The sequence below is a fragment of the Athene cunicularia genome (genome assembly GCF_003259725.1).
Source record: "Athene cunicularia isolate RWA chromosome 1 unlocalized genomic scaffold, athCun1 chr1_part1, whole genome shotgun sequence".
NCBI lineage: Eukaryota > Metazoa > Chordata > Aves > Strigiformes > Strigidae > Athene > Athene cunicularia.
The window spans coordinates 111,561,465-111,585,589 of record NW_020799091.1 but is presented as its reverse complement, the minus strand read 5'-3'; the positions used below and the strand labels follow the sequence as shown (position 1 = coordinate 111,585,589).

The 24,125-nt window shown below is 36.2% G+C and overlaps 1 protein-coding gene across 1 annotated transcript in view; it reads right to left on the bottom strand.

The window, feature by feature from the left end:
- Positions 1 to 287: 287 nt before the first annotated feature.
- The window catches only part of CADM2 (cell adhesion molecule 2), a 359,573-nt gene continuing 335,735 nt past the window's right edge, over positions 288 to 24,125 (bottom strand). Inside the window, exons 9-10 of the mRNA XM_026868442.1 lie at positions 9,416 to 9,541; positions 288 to 7,852 (exon numbers count right to left, since the gene is read on the bottom strand). Of these exons, the coding sequence (XP_026724243.1) occupies positions 7,734 to 7,852; positions 9,416 to 9,541 (245 nt within the window). The 3' untranslated portion in view covers positions 288 to 7,733. The remainder of the gene's footprint in view (positions 7,853 to 9,415; positions 9,542 to 24,125) is intronic.

Below are 24,125 nucleotides of genomic sequence, written 5' to 3'. Positions count from 1 at the left end.
ATAGCAAATAGTACATAAACATAAAATATAATACTAGAATTTATAATTATCTATAAAATGCCCATGTGTCTTAGATTATTTTCTTGGATAACGGCTTAGAATCTCAGAATTAATATTTACAGAAGTATATGATTATAACAATTAGATACTAGAATACTAGAAAAAGCAAAATCTGCTCAGTGAACAGTCTGTGTGTACAGCCACTGGTCTAAATCAACTCCACTGCCAAACTGGCAAGCACCAGGACATATATTAAAAGAATAGACAATTCAGAAATGTCCAACAGATAACTAAAATTGAAATTTTATTTTTTTCAATAATATTCATCAGACAATTTTCTGACAAGACTTTTCTGAAAGATGAAGTGCAAATGGGAACCCTGTAAGAATGTTTAGAAGAATTGTACATGACATTTTTTAAGCGCCACTAAGTACACATTGAATACTTTGTAAGTATATAGGCATAGCAACATGCAAGTGTCATGTACCCAACATTACAATATGCATTTTGTCTGCTTAAAGTTACTAATGAGCAAATTAAATTGAGTAAATCTGTCTCATCAGCAGTGCAATATGTTTAATTCCCACGGATTTTGTTTACAGGTTAGTGGTTGTATTTCTGAACCATGCAGATATCTCCTTCCCAAGGCCATAAACTGCCAGTGTAAGAGCAGATTACACTGGAGTTCCTAGGAGAATACACTTACACTGACTATGAATAGATGAAGTTGTTATAGTCCTTTCACAAATTATACCTTATTATTTATTCTAGGAAACTTCCTGCTGAACTGAAGGTTTTTTGTACTTATAATATATCTAGGCTAAAAGTAAAGGATGCACAAGGATTGCTTTATAATTCTGCTGGAAAAGAGCTAAATAGCAACTCAAACGTGCATTAAGGACTTGAGCCTTATTTTTCGAAATCAATAGGCGTATTGTACCCAACTTTTATGGAAGCAAGACATATATGAATCCAGTAATCCATGAGTTCACTCTCTTGGCTTACTGTTTAGGCAGAAGCAGATGATTGTAGGTCATATTTGCATATTTCTGTGGAAGCTATATAGGGGTATAAGCAAATCTGCCTTCACTGAAAAAGGACATGTACAACTGCATGTTTACTAACATTAATCAATATGCATAGAAAGGAGAAAAAGAGGGAGTGATAAAGAATTCAGTCCAGCAATTAAAGATTTGCCTCCTCTTGACAATCAACATAAACCGTTGATGATTATCATTATTATTTTCTTTGCAAGTTATTACTTTAAAACCCCTCCTTTTGAACCTATTATGAAAACCCTTCAATGATTTTATTGTAGAGTAAGACTAAGAAAATTAGTATGTTTGGAAGAAAATAGCATCAGTGATTTTCAGCACTATGCATAAGGGCAGGGTAAGGCTGTCTGTAGTTTGTGCTGAAATGTGAGATCAGAGCTCACACATGAAACACTGCTGGCTTGACCCTGAACACAGAGAAAGTGCTAAAGTGCTGACCCCAACAGGCTTGGCTTTACACCTGAAATCTTAAAAAAAAAGAGGAAATACAAACCCTTGAACTTTTCTTTAATAGTAACATACTTCTCCTTTTAGAGAGACTTTTTTTCCCTACCTCCTTTCCAATTAGACTGCTGCGTTTAGCCCATCAGAGAATAAATGACTTAAGACACGGAATATGGAGGGCAGATCTATAGTAAATACAGAGACCATGAAGAATTTTTATTTTTTTTTGCCATCTACTGAGAGGCTCTGGAAGCCCCTAGTGCTGTAGAGTCATCATATTGGCTCTGCACTGTCTTCTGTCTGGTTGTGAGTACATTAAATATTGGTGAAGAAAATGAACATGGCTTGACAACAAGATGGTTCCTAGATGCTGGAAGAATTCCCTGAAGGGCTGCTGGAAGCGCACAAAGCTTAGAGCATCCTGAGGATGTAGAGTGATATGGAAGTGTGCTGTTAAACCATGTTTGATACCCTTATTTCCTCCTGAGTTAAAACAAGTGCAGAGTGCTGGGTTAGATGCATCAATAGCAAGAAGGAACTGTGCTAGCTTCTGTTAATGCCAAGTAGACAACTCCCATTTGCTTTAGAGGTACTAGGTCCACTCTGTAAAACCCCGTAGGAAGTCCTACTCTTCATAAGAGTTTCTACTCTGCTCTGTTGACATCAAAGGCTGCTCTATCCATTTAATCTTCTCTTATTGTTTGCAATAGTCCTTCCCTGTCCCCCATGCATTGAGTGGTTTAAATGTAAACATGCCCTGGCAATAGTATGTTTAAATAAGTAAGAGACATGTCAGAATATCTCAACAGTATTGGTATTGCATATTTAATTCAAAAGCTTGCATGTGCTTTTAAAAGTTTCTCTTCAAACCTGCATGCCTTACTGGAAAGAATTATGTTGCAGTTGGATTGCACATAATGATCTAGTGCTGACTAAATATTGACGTGTTATAGCAGTTTATTTTTAAACTGTTTGGGATTAATCCCCAGCCAGTGTAAATTGGCCCACATTTAAGGCAACAGAGTGAAGCTGATTTATACCAGCTGAGGCTGTGTCCTTATGCCCTGTTAAAAGCTCAAACTATCCCAAAATTAGTAAAGAACAGGGCAAGAATTATGAACCCAGGCAATATTTTCTATTTTTAACAGAAAAAAAAAAAAAAAAGTGATCTCTTTTCAAGACTACACCAAAGATTCAGTAGTATTTAAAATGTATACAAATATCTCATAGCTAGTATTTAGACTAAGAGGTAGATGTCATATTCTAGGAATAGTATAGTGTGGAATGATGCTAATGGCAGTTGCTAAATACATCTATTTCTCTGTTACACAGGACACAAAGGGGGGTTATAGCAATGGCAACCACAAGAACGCTTACAGTATTCTTTTCTTCTTTTGCTATTCTATGTTATCTGTCTTTCAGTGCATTCCTTCTGGAAGGGTGTGACAGAAATGTGATGAGAAGTAAAAAGATCAGTAATACAAAACTTCACGTTTACAAAACATTTAGCTTTATCATTAAAGGCATCCTCTGTACTTTGATGGAAGCATTTTGTACTTACAATTTAAGATTACCTGGCGTTACTGAGCAAGTAGTGGAAATTCCAGGTGAGGTGACTCAGCAAAATAGGGGTCAGAAGAATGCAGATTTCTCTCTCTCTCTCTCTTTCTCTGTTGTTCATGCTAAAAATACCAGGGCATATGGCAGCATATTTCAGCATCTTAACATACTAGGCTCCCTTGAGGACAAAAAAAAAAAAGAGGAAACTTGTGCTGTTGAGCCAGAAATAGATTACAGAACAGTGTTGCCAGATACACAGAGTGCTGGCAGCAAAGCCACTAGCAGATTCAGTGTCTTACTTTGCCTAAAGGTGTTTTAGTGATATTTAATGGGCCTCAAAGAAATGGAAAGCAAAGCTAGTGAGAATGAGGAGTGGTATAAGCATTTTTATAAATTAGTTGTCACTGTAAGAAGAGGAATTATACATATTGCATCAGGATATCCACTGCTTGTATATGTACCTTCCAAACTTTCCTTGTGACTTTTAGGGGTCATTCCCCTGCTTGAATTAATCAAAATGCATATTATAATTACACGGTTTTCCAATATCCATACACAGCAAGTACAAGATACTTACATGTAAGTACACTGTATTTACCTATATTTTTGCATAGTTTTTAGTGTGTACTTTGTGCCACTTAATAAAAAGCATTACTCTTTATTTTTGTCGCTGTTCTTTTTCTCTATTAAACATCTTATTCAATTAAAGTTGAAGTAGCTGGATTTTTGGTATATTCATCACAGATTACCAGTTCCGAGAAGTGTAGAGATTAGACACTTGGAGGACTCTGGGTAAGCGGTGGGGGAAGCTGCAGTGTGGACATGAAGTTTTAAATCACCTCCTTAATTAAGAAATAAAATTATCAGATTTATGGTGCTAATTTAATAAACTTACCTTTAATCTGAATGGAATTGTAAAGGTAAGAACTCCATTTTCCTTTTGGTAACACTTTACAATAAGTGGCACTAAATTACACTATAACTGCTATGTTACAGGGAATTACATGTAACTACACTGTAACTGTTGAAATAGCTACTGTACATGTGCGTACATGGTAACTTCAGTGCTGTTACAATCATGAATTACATAATTACAGATGATTCTGTCCTTTCTTTTCATTGAAATAGTCATATATATATATATTATACCATAATGAAAATACACAAGATGTTAACTTTCATGTCTCATTTAGAAAAGTCGGTTTTCTTCATGTATTCCTTTATAGAGGGAGTCTCAGTGCAAGACGAACCATCCTTAAGTAATGTGGAAACTCTTTAAAGTGTTCTAGCTTAAATTCTGAGCCTCAAGTTAAACATCAGGTTCCTTAAACTGATTCTTGGTTTGTCAGATGACGCTAAAAGAGGGAGAGGATGCACCCCTTGTCTTCTGATGCACCGCTTTCTTGTTCAAATCATGAGAATGTTCTTGAAGCATTAAAAAAAAAAAAAATCTACATCAGAAAGTTTAAAAATAATCAGCAATCAACACTGTAAACAGTACACTGGCAGAAACTAGCTACCTGGTCTCGAGAAAACTACTCTGCAAGTGAGTGTGGGAGAGGATGTCACATTTTAGTGAGGGTGGTTCCCATTCAGAGCCTCCATTTTACACATTCTCCAATAGCTCACACAATAATAAAAGCGGTATTTCAGAATGGGATCTTGGACAGAGGGACTGACAACTGACTTTTAGCCTACTGAATGCCATTACTGTTGAGCCATGGTTCTGCATACAAATGCCTCTTTACACCTAGTGTAGTAGTTCAAACCCCCGAAGACCAGACAGCCGTGCAAAGTGCTATCCAGGTAGAATGCTCAGTGTGGGGTTTTCCACACCTGCTTTGTGCAGATGCAAGCGACATCACCAGGTGCAAGATAATGGAAGTTCAACAGCATTAAAAATGAGCACATGTGAGAAGTTTTAATTCAAAACCAATGAAATAACCTATTTTAAGAGTATAATTTATATCTCTTTTTGTAAAGTTTAACTGCTGTTTCTATGCCACTGGAGAAAATGATTTGAAATGGTTACCCCAAAGGCAATCCTGTTTTTGAAGGTCCTACACGACCTTGGGTGGGTAATGGTTCAAGTAACAACCCTACTATTCAAGCAAGCTGGAGTTAGGAAGAATGAAAAAAGGCGTAAACACCACGCTGGTGGGGAATTCCACTTGAGCAAATAAGGCCCTCATCCAGGGAAGCACTTATTTTTAAGCATATGAATAGTGCCTTACAGTCCAATGGAACTTCTCTGATGCCTGAAGCTGAGCTCATGCTTAAATGCTTAGCTGAACTGGGCCCCAGGTTCTGAAATAAAACCTTGTCATATGTGATACTGTACTGTAGCTAATGTAACTTACTGTTGTGACAAGAACCCATTATTTTTGGTATTAAACTGAATGACTTCCTTTGCCAGCCTTTTACATGTGTATGTTTTGAAAGACATGAATATCTTGTAAACCTATACTAGTTTTCAATGTGTCTAGTAGCACCTACCTGGTTCTTTCAAACTACCATATTATATTAACATATTATTGCATTTTTCCACAGATGGGTATGGAGTGAACTGTAAAAACAAGCATGCAATCACATCAATGCAGACTTATTTCTTTAAAATGTCATACTGTATATGATTTATTATGTTAACACTCAACCACATCATATTATTTATGTCTGTATATTTTGAAAAAAAGTGCTGCTTTGATTGACGTCACCCTTCTTTCTTAGAAATTAACAAGATAAATGTTTCAACAAAAACAATTAAAATACTCTAATATTGTCCTCAAAAGGTTTATACTCTTCTGATAAATAATCTGACACAGCACCTTTATCTTCCATTTTACCATACTACATGATGTCATATTTCAAACTCTCCCTTCCCACACAAAAATAAAATCCCAGAAGAAAGTCCTTTACAGCAGACCATCATGCTTTTAGGCTTCACAAGTACAGCAACCAGAGAGAATACTCTTTTGTCAAAGGTGCAAAATTTAGGAGCAAGAAAAGCTCCAGCTAGACTAAGTTGCGTTCTCCAGTGTAGAATCACTTCCAAGAGCTGTTACGGCAACCTTTTTATTTCATTGGAAGAGGAAATAAGCCGATGGGCTTACAGTGTTTTGTTGTCATATTTAAGAGCATGTGATTTTTCAGCTGTCAATTACACAAAAAATTTCAGAAATAATCCAAACAGAGACTTTCACTGTGGAGCTAAAAGCATGGCAGGAATTCTCTATCATTCACGGTGACATAAGTTTGTACCTCACAAAATGCATAGACAGGAATTTAATATAAAGAATTAGTCCATTTACTGTATACACAAAACATATATCTTTTGTTTTAACACTTCTATTTTTTTCTTTTTTTTTTTTTTCTTTTTTCTTTTTTTTTGGCAAACCAACATAGAGAAGCAGCTCTGGAACTGCCAAATCAAAAATTGAGAATTTTAGCAACTCAATAGTATTTTTTAAGGATAGTAATCAAATGTGGTTGTAATTTAAAACCTGAGGCTGTGCACTGCTTGTTAGCTTAAAACTACCTTTCCATATAACATTGTGCTTCCATTGTATAACAAAGAAAAAATTAACAAGAACTAGAAAAGTTTGCTGCTGAACAGTGCTAGGACATACAGACAGAAAAATACTAATACATGTTATCTACTCAGAATATTGATTTGAGTCATATCTAAAGGGATATAATGGACATTAGAAAATGCTTACTTGTGACTGACTTAGCTACTGCCAAAAAAGTTAAATATGTATCAAATAATGTTTAATTGAATTTATTATATGCACTATATACAGATACTAAAATGCCTTGCAGTTGTGCCCCATGAACACTTCAAATTTGAGTAGGCAGGTGAGTTCATGTGAAGCAAATAAATTATAAAACCAGAAATTACTCATAAAGTTCTCTAATCTTTGCGATCTCAAAAAGCAGTAAAAGGGCCAGACAAATTTGTTTCAAATGAAGCCCTATTATCTAACCTTGCAGAATCTGTAGAGCTATTCAGCACGTTTTCACCACTGAAACATGGCACTGTTGTCAAGGTACCATTTAAAACGTAACAAAACTAAACAAAAAATTCAGTGGACTTTTTTTTTTCCACCAAATCCAGGCATACAAGAAACTATACTAAAAAGATTTCAGTTTGTGTTTCCTAGGGCATATGTTTCAAAAACAAGTTGCTTTTTGAACTATAGATAGACATGTATAAAACATTCTTTGTAAATCTCTAATCTGAGACTTAACATTTTATGTAAGTAGATTAGGTCCTTACCTAATAGTATTTGTTATGAATATTGTTCTATGACACACTAGTAGGGACATGATAAAAGAAAACTGAAAAAGAAGAAAGCTGCATAACATTTAAAAATGTAGAAAACTTGGATTAAGATGATGATTAACATTGTTAAGGCTGTATATTCAAGCACTGTATGTTAAGAGAGCAGTGGATATGAATTTTAGGCAATAAGAAATGTCCTGCTTTACGCATGATACTGTAATTATAGAATGATGATGTCAACAGCTGATTGTTGGCATAAACTGGCTACTTATAGCAGGTATGCGAGTTAATAAAGATAGCAGAAGATGGCAGAAATGAATTCTGAGAAATGATAGCCAGTTTTCTCCAGCAGTCAGCCTGATAAGTAAAACTCCAAGATTCTAGCTCTGCATCTAAATGAAATACTCTTTTTTCTCCTCTGCATTGACTTGGCTGCCTTCTGCATTGATAATGGCTGTGTCGGCATCAGGTGCATCTTCAGCTCCTTTTGCTTCATTTGTTAAATATGTTCCTACAGGAATCAGTACAAGAGAAAAGAAAAAAAAAAAAAAGATTAGTTTTTTTTAGCTTTAAACTGCATTATAGGAAGTATATTTCTAACAATGATCCAATTAATACATGAATGGACAAATATTTTTACATGATTTTAATATACATCATACAGGTATGCTCAACTTTCTAATTTGTCTAAGAAATATTTATAGTATCAATACTGATAATGCACATACATAATTTCCAGTATATTCACAATAAATTAAGGAAATTTTTAAATAAAAATCCACTTTATCTAACTGCAGTAATATGTAATATATTTTTCAATTATAGAATAAGTGATAAAATCTTGGTTATTTCATGGAACAGCTACCCATAAAAAACATGCACTCTGAAGACTTAGTTATTCATAAATACTTTAAAAAAAATGGCCACTGATTATTTTTGTGTTTCTATTTTTTCTTGATCGTATCTATAGTCATTTCCCAAAATTACAAAACTGAGGTAGTTTTATTAACTGAACGTACTCAAATTATGCTATCATAGATATTTCTGTGTTCAGGCTATGAATAAAAAGAACTGTGCATAAAAGTCAACTTTCCCTTTGTGAAAAGCATTGTTTATGTTGGCATAAGATGTGTAACTGTACATTCAGTAATGTAAAAGAAAAGAGATACCTTCTCTGGACTATTAAAAAGATATTGATTTTCCCACACACAGTCCAATCAAATTAAAAAGATGTTTTTGTCAGTACATGTCTGCTACCTGTATGATTTTCCTATCTAAAATAAGATGTAATGAGATAACACTAACACTAATCCTCTCTTCATTTTTCTTTTCTTTTTGGGGGGTGGGTAGGGAATCAACCGAATTTTAATAATAGGTCTACAAGCCATTCAGAGGTTAAATCTCAATAAATTATTTTTAAATTAGCCAGGCCAAAATAGAATCATAGAGAAGCTTAGTCAGAAGTTGGTGTAACTCCATCTCTGTTATCTGTAATGGTGGGTGGGATTGAAAATGAGGGGACTAGAATTCTCAAGGTCTTTGAAATCTTTGAAAAATTAAAGCTTGGTCCAAGAATGAACACCTTATTCCCATGGGATCATTGGTGAAAGGGTCACTGATCTGAAAACTCACCACCAGCTTCTAGTATTCAAAACATACTAAAAGTATTAGCACAATTTATTGAAATAAAAAATCTTAATTCAATATATATATATATATATATATATATATATATATATATATGTTCTGCTGAATTGATGTACCAGTTAAAAACATGAGATCGTGTAATCAAATGTCTAGATATAAGGGCCAAGGGGCAATCTTAACTCTTAGTTTCTCTAAATCATTGACTTATGAGATGACCTTGGGCATGTAACTAGATGTCCTTTTTCTTAGCCCCATCCACTGGAAAACTGAATAAAATTCACAGGGACTTCACTTGTGACTGGACTGTGAACTGAGCTTTCTTGTCCAAATCATTCAGTAAATGAGAAAGGCAAAAGGGAACAGCATTCCCATGTGAAATCATGCCTTGCTTCCAAAAGTGACTGAAATTCCACTAAATCTGTCCTACCTTTATGTCTTGCCAGGTATCGACCAAGGAGAATTATAGAACATAGTGTTACAAAGACAACTACAGCCACTATTCCTCCTATAAGAGCATGGTCAGGTCCGGTCTGTCCAGCCAAAGCATTTGGATCTAGAGGAAGAAAAAAAAGGCAAAAGTGGTCCTACACAGGCAAAAATTTACAGGAAAATTGACAATACTAGGTTTTATACTGATCATCCTGAAAATAGGGCATTTCCCTCTTTAATATTCAGCATGGTTATTCCCACTTTTACTACCAGTATCTTATCAACAACATAGTGCTGCTTGTATTCCCACATTGTTAAAGCCCTGAGGACATCACAGTTATGAAAAATATTACCTTATTCTTCTTTGGCAGAGGTTATTAAATGGGAAAGGTTTCTGGTTTTGTCCTCATCACTTTACAACTGAAAACCTGGCCATAGCTATTTATAGAAGGGAAAACAAGGAACTGAGAATTGGGGATCAGATAGCATCAGCAGAATAGCGTCTGCATAATACATAATTTATAGAGCTGATTCTCAGTGGGGAACCCTTACGTATATTCTCTTCCTCTCATTCCTATCCTACTGCACAAGAAATAAAAGGCAGATAAAGTGCAGTCGTGCCAAGTTCCTCTGCACATGGCTGAGTCTGCATGAATTTGGTCAGATAAAGGTATCAGGCAACCTGAAAGAGCATCGTTCAGTGTCTAGCGTCAGTTTGTGAATTTACTTTGAATACTTAACACGCAATGTGAGAAAGCTGTAATAGATATAACAATGTATAAGCAGGTTCATTTTACTGACTCTGTGCAGAGTGCTAGGAGTACTGCCAGATTCAAGCTTTCTGTCCTGGTCATTTGCCTGTTCTGTTGCCTGGTGCTTCACCAAAGTTGCAAAGAGGCAACCCTTGGAAATGGCACTACTTAGAGGCGAGTAATTTTTTTGAGCTTTTGAATGATGAACAGCCTGTGACTGTTGACTCACCTGAAATATGCAGAAGAAGGTAAAAAATGATAAGATTTCTATTTTAATGAAAATTTATCTGCTATGAAGTAATGGTAATTCTCTGAAGATGGTATTAGCATGTACTGTATGTTGCAACCAGTCTACTTTCGCTGCTTCAAGGGCATTTCCCTTGTAGGAGCTGTTTATATTCTACAAATAGTTTGCAAACAACTTATTTGCTTTGCAAAAGAGAAAGGCAGAAAAATATTAACACAGAAAAGATGGTAAGTCTGTAAAAATGACAGAAGGGCCTCTGATAACGCCAAGGAGGTGTGATTTCATAATTACATTCTGCTGACCAGGATCATTGTATAGCAGTAAGATGTACAGATATATCTACATACACAGAAGTGTACCTATATATAAATATTTATTTATATATAAATAAATATATATAATATATATAAATAAAAGAATCATGGTTTTCCCTCCTTTTTTAAACTCTCAAGTATACTGAAACTACATTTCCAGGTTTGCTGGAGCAGAGTGGTATGGCCACTGTTACAGATACAGTTCTGCTCTTAACAGTTAGTGAACCCATCAGGCATTGCTTTGTCACTTATTGCTGGCCTTCTGACCTCCCACTTCTTTCTTTTCTGGCTGCTAAGAGGACTTAGGGGAATATGGTCTCAGCATTTTGGTGGACATGATGGCAAATACTAGGTATTAACCTCAAAAAAACTAGAAGCATCTTACAAAGTCAGCTGTGCCTGCCCCCTCCCCTGTCTCCATGAACCTCTTGGCATGGTGCTACTGTTGGTGGCACTACTCTGGGCACACAGAATCAGTCCAAGGGGGCATCGGATCTATTCTGGTGATTAAATATGACCCCAAGTTCTATGCACCAGCAGCCTCATAGGGAAAAGCAAGATGGCTGAAGTCTTGCCTCCCCAAAGCAGGAGCTTGGAGCATGCAGCCATCCTTTCCCATGCCTTGCAGAGGCTGTTTTCCGAGGAGAGTAAGCAGGAGGTGTCTCCTCACTTGAGAAAATGAAAGGTGACAGCTTACTGCAGGACTGTCAGCCTGCTTGAGCCATCTAGCAAATGCCTCCTTCTGTGGTACCTGTAGCAACTTAAGGCCTGTTGCCTTCAACCTCCTCCCTGCAGCAAAAAGGGAGCACCCATGTGGACACTAAGGAGCACCAGTGTCCCCAAGTGCTGTGTGTGACCTGCAGGAGATACTCTTCCCCAACACTGGGCCAGGAGCAGCACCAACATGTTTCCCCACTAAAAGCTAACTCCTGCTAGTACACTAAAAATTAAAGAATGCAAGGAGATATTTTAAGGGATAATATACTTCCTGGTGCAGAGTATAATCCAGAGAAGAGTTAGCACAGAATTTTATCGAGAGGCATTCTTTGAAAAGCTGATTGCAGTGTACAGCCTTAGCTCAATACCCAGATTTACAACGTATCGCCTCTGTGAGCTTTAATAAATGTTAGAGATAAAAATCCTCACAATACACAGAAGTGAATATGCCTCTGTGTTTTCATCCTCAGGTGACTTCCTATCTATAGATACTCACTCCTCTGACATACCTGATGTGACTACATGAAGTGACCTAAAGCCAGCATAAATATAAGTGTTCCATCTATTAGTGAGGATTAATGAGATTCTACTGCTGCTATAGGTTGAAATACATAACTTTAAATTAATTTAGGTATTCATTGGAATGCAAAGGTAGTATTGTATTTCTGCTATAATTTCTTAACCATGGTATCAAAGCCAGATTATATTTATAAATATGAAAAAACTTGTACATGACCTATTACCATTATATTACCACTCAACAATTTACTTATTAAAAAGAAAAAAGGAAAGGAAAGAGAGGAAAGAAGACACAGAAGGGAAGGAGATAAAGAAAGATCCTCAAAAGTCACCAACATTTTCTTGGGAAACAAGCATTCTTTCATCTCAAAATGAAAACCTGTACAACATAAACAATATTCTGAACAGGAAGTGCACCTCATAGAAATATTCTCCTCACAGAAAAAGAATATTAGCATTAAATGGAAATATGCTTTACATTATGCATACAGAGTAATGCACTATACTTTTGCCTTTCATGAAATGACCTAAGCCCCACGAGTGAGTTATAGATCTGGGGCTATCTATCATCATATAAATAATTACTGTGTTAAAATGTGTCTGAACAGTATCTGAAAGATAGAAATACAGGGGTTTGGAAACTATGCCATTTTATATTTTAATAGGTATTTATACAGTGACATGTATAATTACCAAAGCATTCTGGGCATTCATATTTGCAACTCCCATTAAAGTTCCTGAAATTACTAAGTGTGTATTTGGATGCTGACCACACCACAGTTTGTTTTCCAAAAATTAGAACAGTATTCAGATTCTTTTTAGATTCCCATTATAAGCTTCATGAGCTTTACGAGGTAAATCCTACCCTGCCACACATAAAACTCCAGCAAATTAAATCTCAAGTATGCAACTGTGCAATAAATACTTAGAATCCATCTTTCTATTAAAAATAATAAATAAATAAATAAATAAATAAATAAATCTGTTCCTGGTTTAAATACAGACTGTTTTTTAACTGCGTGAGCACAGGCAGCTACAGCAGTCATAGCCTAGAACAGGAGAAATAAAATTTTGTAATCAGAATATATTCTCTTCAAAGATCAGGTCTCTTCTGTTTATTTCATCCTTTCATGAGACTAAGGAAATCTTATAGCAAAATAATGACAGGAAAGCTCGTAATTCTCTTTTATTTGTTTGTGTCCTAAATTTAGGAAGTCTCTTCAAAATACTGATTGGTGATGCTGTGAAGTTGCACCCATTTTCAACTTCTGGGATTTGCCCACTACTGTTTGTTCACAAACTTACAGAAATAACGCACTTAAAATGACTAAGAGAGAGAAAAAAAAAGTATCATTCATTAAGAAATGAAACACATCAGATAAATCTCTGACCTATTAAATAAGTTGATATGTGCTTTTTATGACCTGATGACAAAGTTTCAGTGTAGAATATTTTTATAAGAATTCACAGGTTAGTTAAGCAGAGAAATTTTGGAACAGCTTTTCATGCTTTCACATAAAGTATATGTTAATTATTCATCTAATTTCATTTTCTTCCTGCATAAGTTTCCTTCTTATTTATGCATAGTTGACTTGACTGCGCAGGCTGCCGGAAAGGGTCAGATAACCCTTTACTGAGCAAACGGAGAACAAGCACATTTGTGAATGCTGAAATGGCATATTTTCAGGAATATATGCTCAAGTAGACCCCTTTATTGCAGAACTTTATCAAATGTATTTTTGGCTCAAATGCTGAAGTTTTAAAAAAATCACTCTGAGCATGAGATGTACCCAGGTTTGAGGCATCCAAAAATATTTGTTTTGACCATTTCTACTAAAAGAAAAACTGGAAATAAAGGTCCTAATTTGCTGTGGAGTTTAAATAGCATTCACAAAATGAAGACATATTAAGCAGATGTATTATTCATAAATTACTGTTCCTTAAGTCTGGGAGAAGAACAGGGATGTCCCATTTCTCAGAAAAGTTCTGAAACCACCAGCCTACAGTCACTTTTATTGATTTAATGAATAATCAAATGCTGAGGCAAAATAACAACCTTCCAGCGAGGGATCCTGAGGCACGGCTCCATGTTACAGTTTATGTGGCAAAAAATCTGTTCATGTGACTCCTCCTTCCTTCCCCATATTCAGGAACTTGTTATCACTCCCAGTACAACTTGACAATACTTCATACTTTTGTGAAAGCAATTGTTTGAAGAGCTTGGCTCAAAATCAGATCAGTAAAGCAATGTGCATTTTAGGGTGGGGAAACCCCAAAATCACAAAAATTAAACCAATTGCTCTGCCACATTTGAAGGGCTGTTGAATTGTTGCAAATGAGGGCAGGGTGAAAATGAGTGATGGAAGCCAGTGAACATTTCTGGAGAAAATCTAGCAAGGAACCACACATCACGAGACATCTAAGCCTGCACTACTTTTAAGTGCCTTAGACAGAGGAGAGCAAACTGCAAAAGCTATGGGAAGCAAGTAGTTTTGGGTTTTGTGAAGGCCACCAGTAAATAGAAGTTAAATTAGAAATATTGCAACTTCTCTGCATTTCAGCTTAATTTCCTAAGGAGACATAGCTTCTGTGATCATGCTTTTTCAATCTGTCCCAATTACTTAAGAACCATGAATCCAGTACAATGAGTTTTAAGACACAGTAAAGATTTCAAGATTATTCTTTCCTATAACCAACCGGAGATGACAGGTTGTTGCAGGAGCTTAGACCTTATTAGATATCAGAGAACCTATAGAAAAACACCTAACAGAGACAAATGCTTAAGTCAAAATTTGTGCCCAAGAATCATTTTATCATTAGAGGTTTCTCCCCATTGCGAGTACTTTGTTGTCCAATATGGCACAGATCCTGTTTAAAGCTTTTCACATGGTTAAGTGGCATTTATAACATCTGAGCCCTTCCCACCTCACCTTTTTCCCCTTCCTGCCATACCCACTCATGCTGCTTCTCTTCCTTCTTGTCTCATAACAGGCCAGCTCACACTGCAGTATTTGTATAATTCAGTTAAAAAGGCAGTCAACCATGAGGCACAACCTTATTGGAAACCTGAGAAAATTTCTTTCTGTAGCTGATGGAATAAACTTGGTTTTTAAAATGTATTTAGGTTAACAGAATTTGCCAAATTTAGCCATAGGGTCCATATCATTTTTAACTGTCTCACAAATGTAAGCGTTGGAAAAAAAATAAAAAATTACACCCCACTCCACCCCCCCTCAAAAAGATCCTCAATGATTTGTCTAACATCAGTAGGAAATAGACTAAAATAGGAATTTACTCACAATATGGATAGGAGGTAGGAATGAAGTGATAGTTGACAAGGTAATTGCTTTAGGAAAAGCAGCAGTAGTGCTGTCTGTGATAAAGGCTGGTAAGTAGAATTTACCCATTTTGGCATCTTAATTTGGACACCCCAGAGTTCAGTTTCCCTTGCCTGGCCTGGAGTGCTGAAACAGGTACTTTTAATCTCATATACTGCTAACCACTAAAATACATGTATGTGAGACTTCTGAAAGTATTGTTAAGGGGGAAAAGAAAGTTTCTGCACCTTCATTTAAATTGCAAAGAGTAGCTGCCCAAAGGGGCTGGTTGTGAAATTCATTGAAAATGTGTTTTGTTATTAAACAATTCTGAAGTTAAAATATGTGACAAGCTTCTTTTTCCTTGAGTGCCTGAAGCAAAGAAGAACAAAACTGTGTACTAGTATACAGCATATATAAACTGCTACTTTTAATAGTAGAACATCATCAACCTCGGAGAAGACAGGCAGAGAAAAAGTTTACTTGTAAACCTTCAAAGGAATTGATAGTCTTTTCTTCCCATGTTACTGCAGTAGCACATTTGGTCCATTTTGCCTCTAAGTGTGTTTTTTTCACAGTAATGAATTATATATATATTCCTATTAAGAAGAGCCCACATCCCAGAAGGATAAAAGTCCCACACTAATGTTTCAGCAGCTGAACCTACAGCTCCTTTTGAAGAGCATGTTCTTGTGAATCTAAGACTTCTTTCAGTGGAGAGAAAAACCCATATGTCTTCTGATGTGAATTGGTAAGTAGGTGGCCCTGGTCAAAGGCAAATAAAAGCATTACCCATATCTATTTATTTTTTAAATGTGTTTTTTGCTATGCTAATAAGAGAGCCGTATACCTACAATATTAAGACGAAAATTACCAATATTTTTGAGGGTCCTTAGAGGCTTGTTCCAGATTTTGTGCTTTGTGTCATTGACACAGATTTTTTTTTAAAGTTTTCTTTTTTCCCCATTCATGTTCCTTTAAAAGCTCCAGTTTCCTGAATGAAACAGTTCTTCTAATTGCAGTACATAAAATACTTTTCTTATTGACAACACTATATTTTTGTCCATCAATAAACTCATTAACTGCTTCAGACTTTGTCTTAGGGAAAAATAACTAAAATTTGCAATTTTTTGCCTTCATCCCATTTTCTGTAGAGGATAACTAAGTCAGTTCAGGGTTTGGAGAAACACTTGCAGCCTGTCCAGCTATAACTTCTGCCACTGAAACAGGAAGCTGCAGGGAAAAAGACAACTGGCACAGATGACTATAGAATTTCCCTTGTGAAGGTTCTCTCCCTGAATAAGTCAACTGTGGGCTGCAGCAACAAGCAGGTGATACCTTAACCCTGCTTCAAGAATTTTAATTTTCATCTTCTTGTGAAATTCCAGAATGCTCAGTGCCTCCATTGCAGAAAACAAAAGAAAGCAGATAGAAGCTTGGAACCTTCATTATATTAGATACTTTTTTTAAAAAAAATCAAGATACAAGACTTTCTACTTTGTGAGAAAACCCACATTTCGTAAGTGTCATCTTTCTTCTGATGACTTTGCATCAATAAATGTAGGAGGATCCCTGCCCTTCTTGATTTTCTTCATCACAAAAAGGACAGGCACCAGCTGGAGTAGGGGGGTGTGTGTACGCACAGCTCCTTTCCCTGTCAACAGAAGTTAATTATCTATACAAACAAGGAACCATTCTCTAATTAACACAGAGACTGGAGATGCCAATGTATTCTTCTGCTCCCTTCCTTGCAGTACCTTATAGTTGTGGCTTTTGATTACTTCCTACAGACTTCAGTTTGCTAGAGAGAATGTGAACATGAGATTGTGTAGGAAGGGAGCATGGAGCATGTGCTCAGCAGAGTTTTCTGAGCGTTGGCATCTATTGCTGCCTGCCATTGCAGGGGCTGGGGCCAGGCACTCCGATAGTGTCTGGCAGTCTCATCTTTCACATACCGTGAGAAAACAACACATTATCACCACAACTACACATCATGAACTATGATGAGATTGCTAAAAGAGTAATCACTCAAAGTATTTAAGAAAGTTATTCTGCTAAGCTTAAGGAAGTCCCAATAGCTTAAGCCTACTAGAAAGTAGTATAAATGTTTCCACGGCGACTTGTTTGCCACTTTGTTTTTATGCTATCTGTTATAGAAACTCCCTCACAGATTGTTTCTCAGAGCTAATCAGTATGACTGCAGAGCTCAAATCATAAATACTAACTCAAGTAAGCAGTGCAAAAAAGGCATGCTTTCAGCTGAGAAACGGTATGAAACAAATGGAGAAGTTCAGTCAAGTGTAGAGATATAGAGACAAAGCTGGTCCTGATGGTAGAAGCTATGGAGAAGAAGGCTTTCTCACCAGTAAAGCAGACCCATAGGCATAAAGTTAGATGAGAACATGTATGGTTGTTTAAGTATCAGAGAAGCACGAACAGATTCACAGATGCACAAGGTACATTGTACTGAATATGTTCATGAGAGTTTTAAAACCAAGAAGGGCAGCTTTAATTTAACTGAAGAACAGCTCTAATTAAAACTTACTCTGTGGTAGAAGAAAACCTATTGTTCAGATGAATTCTTTATGCTTGTCATACTAATTTCTTTTTACCAAATCAGATTAGAATAATTATAAGCCTATAATGACATCAAAACACCCCAGTAAACCAGCCACTTACAGCCAGAATCTGACACTTTATTCATGCTGAATAGCAATTTAATCTGTCGTGAGACTACTCAGTATGAGTAATTGGAACAGAATTTCCTCTTTGGCAGTTAATAGCATATTTTATCTGTCAATATATCTTCAGAAGATTAGCCAGGCATACTTGCGGTTAGAGTAACTTATCCAAAAGAGGCTGTTGACTGACCCAGCTCATCTCAGAAACAGAGATGCCAGAGACATTAGACAGTCTGTTGTAATGCACAGAGTAACAGAAGAGTAAATTATTAATAGGAAGGTGGGCACCTCTGTTAATATGTGAGGCATCTTTTATAGCTGTTTTAATTAGGGCATAAAATCTTACGTAAATTCTTTGGGACAATGGCAATATCCATTAGTGAAGTTTCTGACCAAGCAATAAAACTACCTTCAATTTGTCTGAATTTTTGCCTGTGGTTTAATTGAATGCTATCCATTCTTTATGCCAGCTCTCGACTAATGGAAACAACAATATTTTGCCCATTTAATAATGACATGCCTGATGGAATTCAATATCTTAACCAAATTCTCCTCTGGGAACATTAAGACTTTGTTGTTTTCAGATGCCTTAAAGTTAAATACCATCCAGCTATTAGTAAGAGACTGTTTTCTCATAATGCCATTGATTGGTAATGGATTTGCTAAGAATAAAGTTGATCTTTGCTTTCCTGAAGGCTTTTTGCATTAATAAAAAAATAAAGCGACACAGTTTTTGGTTTATAGACCTTTTTTTTTTTAACTCAGCAGCATGCATTTATTTCCAGCAGCACTCATGATCTCTATTGTCAGCACCGCTAGCTGCAATACATCCGGATTCTACCAAGGGGGTCACATCCACACCAGTTTGCAACTGACAGATTCATTTCCTACCTTCTCTTGAGACAGCAGTGAGGACTGAAAAAATCAGAGGTCCACTGTAATTACTATGTATATTTCAGATTAAATAAATGTGATAAAAGCCTCCATCTGGCTGTTGATCAAACGTGCAGAGGCAGGCTGATTTTCAGTGACATATTACAATATGTCTCTTGTAGCAGTCCCTAATGCCATCCTGTAAATTACTTACATTTGGGATTACTTGACTACAGCAGACAGAAATATTACTCACTGTTTAAGTGCTGCCTATTGGGAGTATGGGAGACGTGGCCTAATCTTAAAGTTGTTAAGCAAGACATTAAGAAATAATGGGGCCATGTTTATTTTACTAAATGCTGATTGTGCTTACACTATTTGAAGATGGCAAACCCAATTTAATGGTAGCCTGAGCCTGCTCCTGATGCTGGAAATCTGTAAAAAGTCTAACACTGGGGAAATAAGTCTGCGTGGTGTGCTGGTAGAGTTCTTGAGGAGAACTTTAAAAATCAGAAAAGTCCTAGAAAATATGTCAACAGTTTTGAATTATACACTATATGATGAAAAAATGCAAAAATCAGAAATTCAGAGATTCAGGGGATATGATTAAAGAAAAATCCCAACCAGCTACATGAAAAAGAAACAACAGAAATTTCAAGGGAAAAATAGAAAATGATGCTGCCATTTCTCTGTTTACTTTACACCTCTCCTTGCAATGGTGGTTGCAATAGTGGAGAGTTAAAATTCACTACATGACTGAAGGTGTTTTAAAAAACTTATAGTAAGAAAGAAAGGCTGGAGAAAAATATGTGTGGGATATTCACAGTGCAACTAAGTGTGGTTAAAAAGGCTGTTCTTTCTTACGATTTACAGCTCTTTGAGGTTTACAATTTACAGAACAACAAAACTAATTCAAAATTGAAAATATCAGGGCTTATTTTTATAAAAGACAGATCTCCTCCCCTAGCCAAATTATGGATATTTCTGATCTACCATATCACATTTGTACTTCTTGTTGAAAATTCATTCTGCCCAGAAAGTGTATCAGAACACCCTGTGTAAATCAAGGTACTGCCTATCAAGGAGAGCTTTGGTTCTTTAAATTCTTTTTGTAAAGCCCAGCAGAAAGTGCTTGTTGCTCTACAGCTCTTAAAAGGACAGCATCTTTGTATTGCAGTGGTTAAAACTGGTTTCATTCTAGCCATTGGTCTGGAAAAAGTTCTTGGAAGCCTTCATGAACTTAGGCATTTTTTGCTCTAGAAAAATTCTGCTCATCTCTTATTTGATCACTCCAACAAGTAACTTTCCCTTCCTTTCCCTATTCAGTTCTTATTTTATTTTAACTGCATGAGATTTTTCATATAAACCCTTCACCCTAAAATGTCTCATTAGCCTACATCACTTGGCATCCATTCTTACTTAACTGAAGTGGTTCATTAAATGACGTTTACTCTTAAAAGACATCTAAAACCGGGCCTCTCTTTAGGAAAGCATGAACACAAAATGCGGAAGCAAAAAACCAATAATCCAAACAAAGCTGGAATTAATATGACTCTTCCAAATGCCACTGCTGAGCAACTTCTTCCCTTCCTTCCTAATAAGTCTGTTCCCTTTACATTACAGCAATGTAAGGGATGTGCTGTTTCTCTCTGAAAAATTCACAGAATCACAGAATCATAGAATACCAGTATCCTGTGTGCTTAAACTGATTAAAAATAAAGATGCACTCTAAAAATGTGATTCTGATCATGGTGACATTCTGTTCAACTCAGAAGCTTTTGTTAGTCAGCAGAATTTTAGTTATGACTATCTCACTAATGTCAATAAAAATATCATTCCCAATGTGATGCTAGTAGATACTATATTCAGGTGTAAACCAGGTATGTTCTGAAAGGTTGAGCACATGAAGCTAAAGGTGGATATTTCAAGATTCCTGATGTTACAGCCCTTAATTCAGTAAAACAAGTAAGTATGCAACAGATGGACCAAAGATTAAGTGCTTTTGTTGAGTTGGCACTGGAGACCCCAGCTTCAGTTTACAAGACACTGGCTACCAAAGCAGAAACAGATAAACTGAAGAAGGAGCTAGGATTCCTTTAGCTGTGAGAAGCAGCATTTTTAGCCTTCCTTGCCCTTTGGAAAGCTTTAGCAAGCTGCTCCTCCTCCTGTGGAGGTGAGATTCATGAATTCAGAGCCCATTGTGACAGCTTCTCTCTGACATCAGCATGTCTGGGTCTGGTGCCAGAAGCAGCGGCGAGCTCGTGGTGCTGGGCAGTGCATAATCAGAGAGTCCCCCTCGCTGGTAGCAGCCTCTCATCAAAGCGCTGCTCTTGTCAACTGGGCCAGGGAGGCAGCATGTGGCCTGTTCCTGCAAAATCTATTTCGGTACTTAAGGTGGAAAGGGTTTTTTTACACCTTGCAGTCCAACAAAATCATAAAAATGTACACTTGCTCTGCCTAGTGATGGCAGGCTGCTCACAGCAACACATGAGACCTTGAGGTTGGTGAGGTGTCCCTCCAGGACACCATGCTGGTGACACCCCTTGAAAGGAAGGTTAGTTTTTCCAGGGATAAGCATGGAAAATCAGGTTTAAATCCTTGCCATGCAACGAATACCTGGGTGTGGGCTTTGGCAAAGTGTTTTCTTTATCTGTGCCTCAGTTCCCCTAAAATAAATTGAGACTCATGAACAATGAATAATCTTGATTCATAGAGTGACTTATAGAAAAATGAATGATTTTGAGATACCATGGTAGTAGGGGTAAAGCAGGTACTTCACCTGTCCTTACAAACAATATTCAATATAATGCTATTTAAAAACATTTTAAAATTAAGCCCATTAAAAATATGGACTTGATTTTTACTAAGCTTTTGTTGGATACATTTTTTTGTTCTTTGTATAAAAGGAAACTGAGCATCTATTATTATGTGTTTACATAATGAAGAAATTAATATCTGGATGCCTTTATTTCCAATAGATGAGACTGAACAAGACATCCTTGCACAGTTACATTACTAAAAGTAATTCACACCAGGTAATTGATAGAGATAAAAATAAACAGAAATATGGGAATAACATACCAATAGGATGAATCTACTTCTAGATTATGAAAATAAACAAAGAAGTATTAAGGATGTTAAACATTGTAAAACCGGTCAACATGAACCCTTGGGTTCATAAGTAACCTTGAATTTAACAGAAAAAGTTGTTCCATTTTAATAATAGAATCACTGAAGCTGTATGTCAGCTGATACAAGAAGGTAGCAGAGAATTAATGTTTAAAAAATGAACTGCTATAGTCTCCTGGTTTCAGCTTTCTTTTTCATCCCAGTAATGTCTACTTTCTCGTAAATGCTAATAATTTATGCATTACAATTAAACTTAGAAAATAATGATTAAAACTTCTTTATATTTAGTTACACTAACTTCCTAGAATCTCAGGGGAGCATTTAAAGATTGGTTCCCTTATCTGTATGTTAATCAAATGCAACAATACAGTTTGGAATTTCAAAATTACGTGAAGCAAGCGAACCTGCGTCTAGCTGTCAAGGTTTCAGTGAACAGTATTACAAGGTAATCCTACCATTTTCACGACAACAGAGCAACACAAGCAATCACAACAATCACAATAAAAGACTCAATAAAATGTTAATGTTTTAAAATAATTTGTGTACAGATACATGATTTCTCTTAATAACTTTAGCAACTGTTCAAGCACATGAACATGTTAGATATTTCAAGGGACTTTTGTGCCTTTCATTGCTGCCATAGGGTGTAAGTGGTTTAATCTTCCTGTTACTATAAACTAGTATTGTTCTCAAAATTACTCTGACTCTGCAAATATAAGTCATAATATAATATATATCACATATGTTAAGCTTGACAATCTTGGTGAATGATACACAAAAATAAAGGAGAGCAGCAAAATCACATCCTGCAGAGGTCAGCTAGTTAGTGACTGCCTTCCACTCATAGACAGTAAGGGTCAAGAAGGTGGCTGGGGGCTGAAGCACATAATGTACGAGGACATGCTGACAGATTACTTTTTTTTCAGTCTTAAGAAGAGAGAGCTAAAGGAGGAAACATTATTGCTATCTTCAGTACTACATGGGAAGGATAAGATGATCGAGCCAGACTCTTCTTAGAGGTGCACAGAGATGAGAGGCAATGAACGTAAGTTGGAACATCAGAAATTCAAGGTAGATATTAAGAAATTATTTTTCACCACAAGGATGGTCAAACATTGGAACAAGCTACCCAAGGTTCTCCATCCTCGGACATATGTAAAACTCATGTGAATGAGGCCCCGAGGAACCTGACATACGTACGATGGCCCTGTTCTAAACTGGGTTTGGACCAGATGATCTCCAGAGGTATCTTACAACTCACATTATTGCACAATTCTAGGAAATGGGTCATAAGCCACCAAGGTGAAGAATACATGGAAAAATATACGTTAAGAGGTTTTTTGAGTTTTTGCATCTTAAAATGAACAGAGTTAAAACTAAACCAGCATCCAGAAGATGGATGATAAGATCCTACTATTGCTTTAAGATGTACTGTTCTGTGTTGTCTTACATTGTTGCCATCAACTGTCAAAAATTCAATAGGTTCTCCAATTACATTTCTCCTACCTTCTAGTAATGGACACACTTGAATCAGGGAGTAGGAGTTCACAAACCCTTAGAAATTATACTGCAGAAAGCAGATGTACATTGGCAGAGAAAATGTCTACGTAATATAATGGGCCTTGTCTTCCTCTAATAATTTATTTTTTCTTGAAAAAAATTTATTCCTTTATCTCAAAAACAAAGTCACAACAGCCATTCTGAGAGAAAAAAAAAAATCCATACTAGATTATTTCAGATAATGTTTTACAAAGCATTATATGTAATAAGAACGTGAAAGATCAGCAAATTGTTCCAATGGACTTTCCATGCAATTATGTTTACAATTACTGAGAGGTTAGATTTGCAAAGAAATGAGCTGAAATTTCAGCACTCTGTGGCAACTGCAGTATTTTCAGTCTGAGGATTTCAGCTTTATGGCCAGCCTGACAAAACTAGTGTAATTCTGTTTTTCTCAGGTATAGATAGGTTTATTTGTGGCAAGAACAACAAATTTGAAATCTCTCGTCTCTTTTTACTTGCTAGAGAAATTGTCATGCAAGTAAAACTCTGGATGGTGTTGTTTCTCTGTAATAGCAGGGAGTAAGAACCAGCAACCACAGAAATTGCTTCTCTGCCTGTCAGATTTGATATTCAATGCACAAAAAAAGTAGATAAAA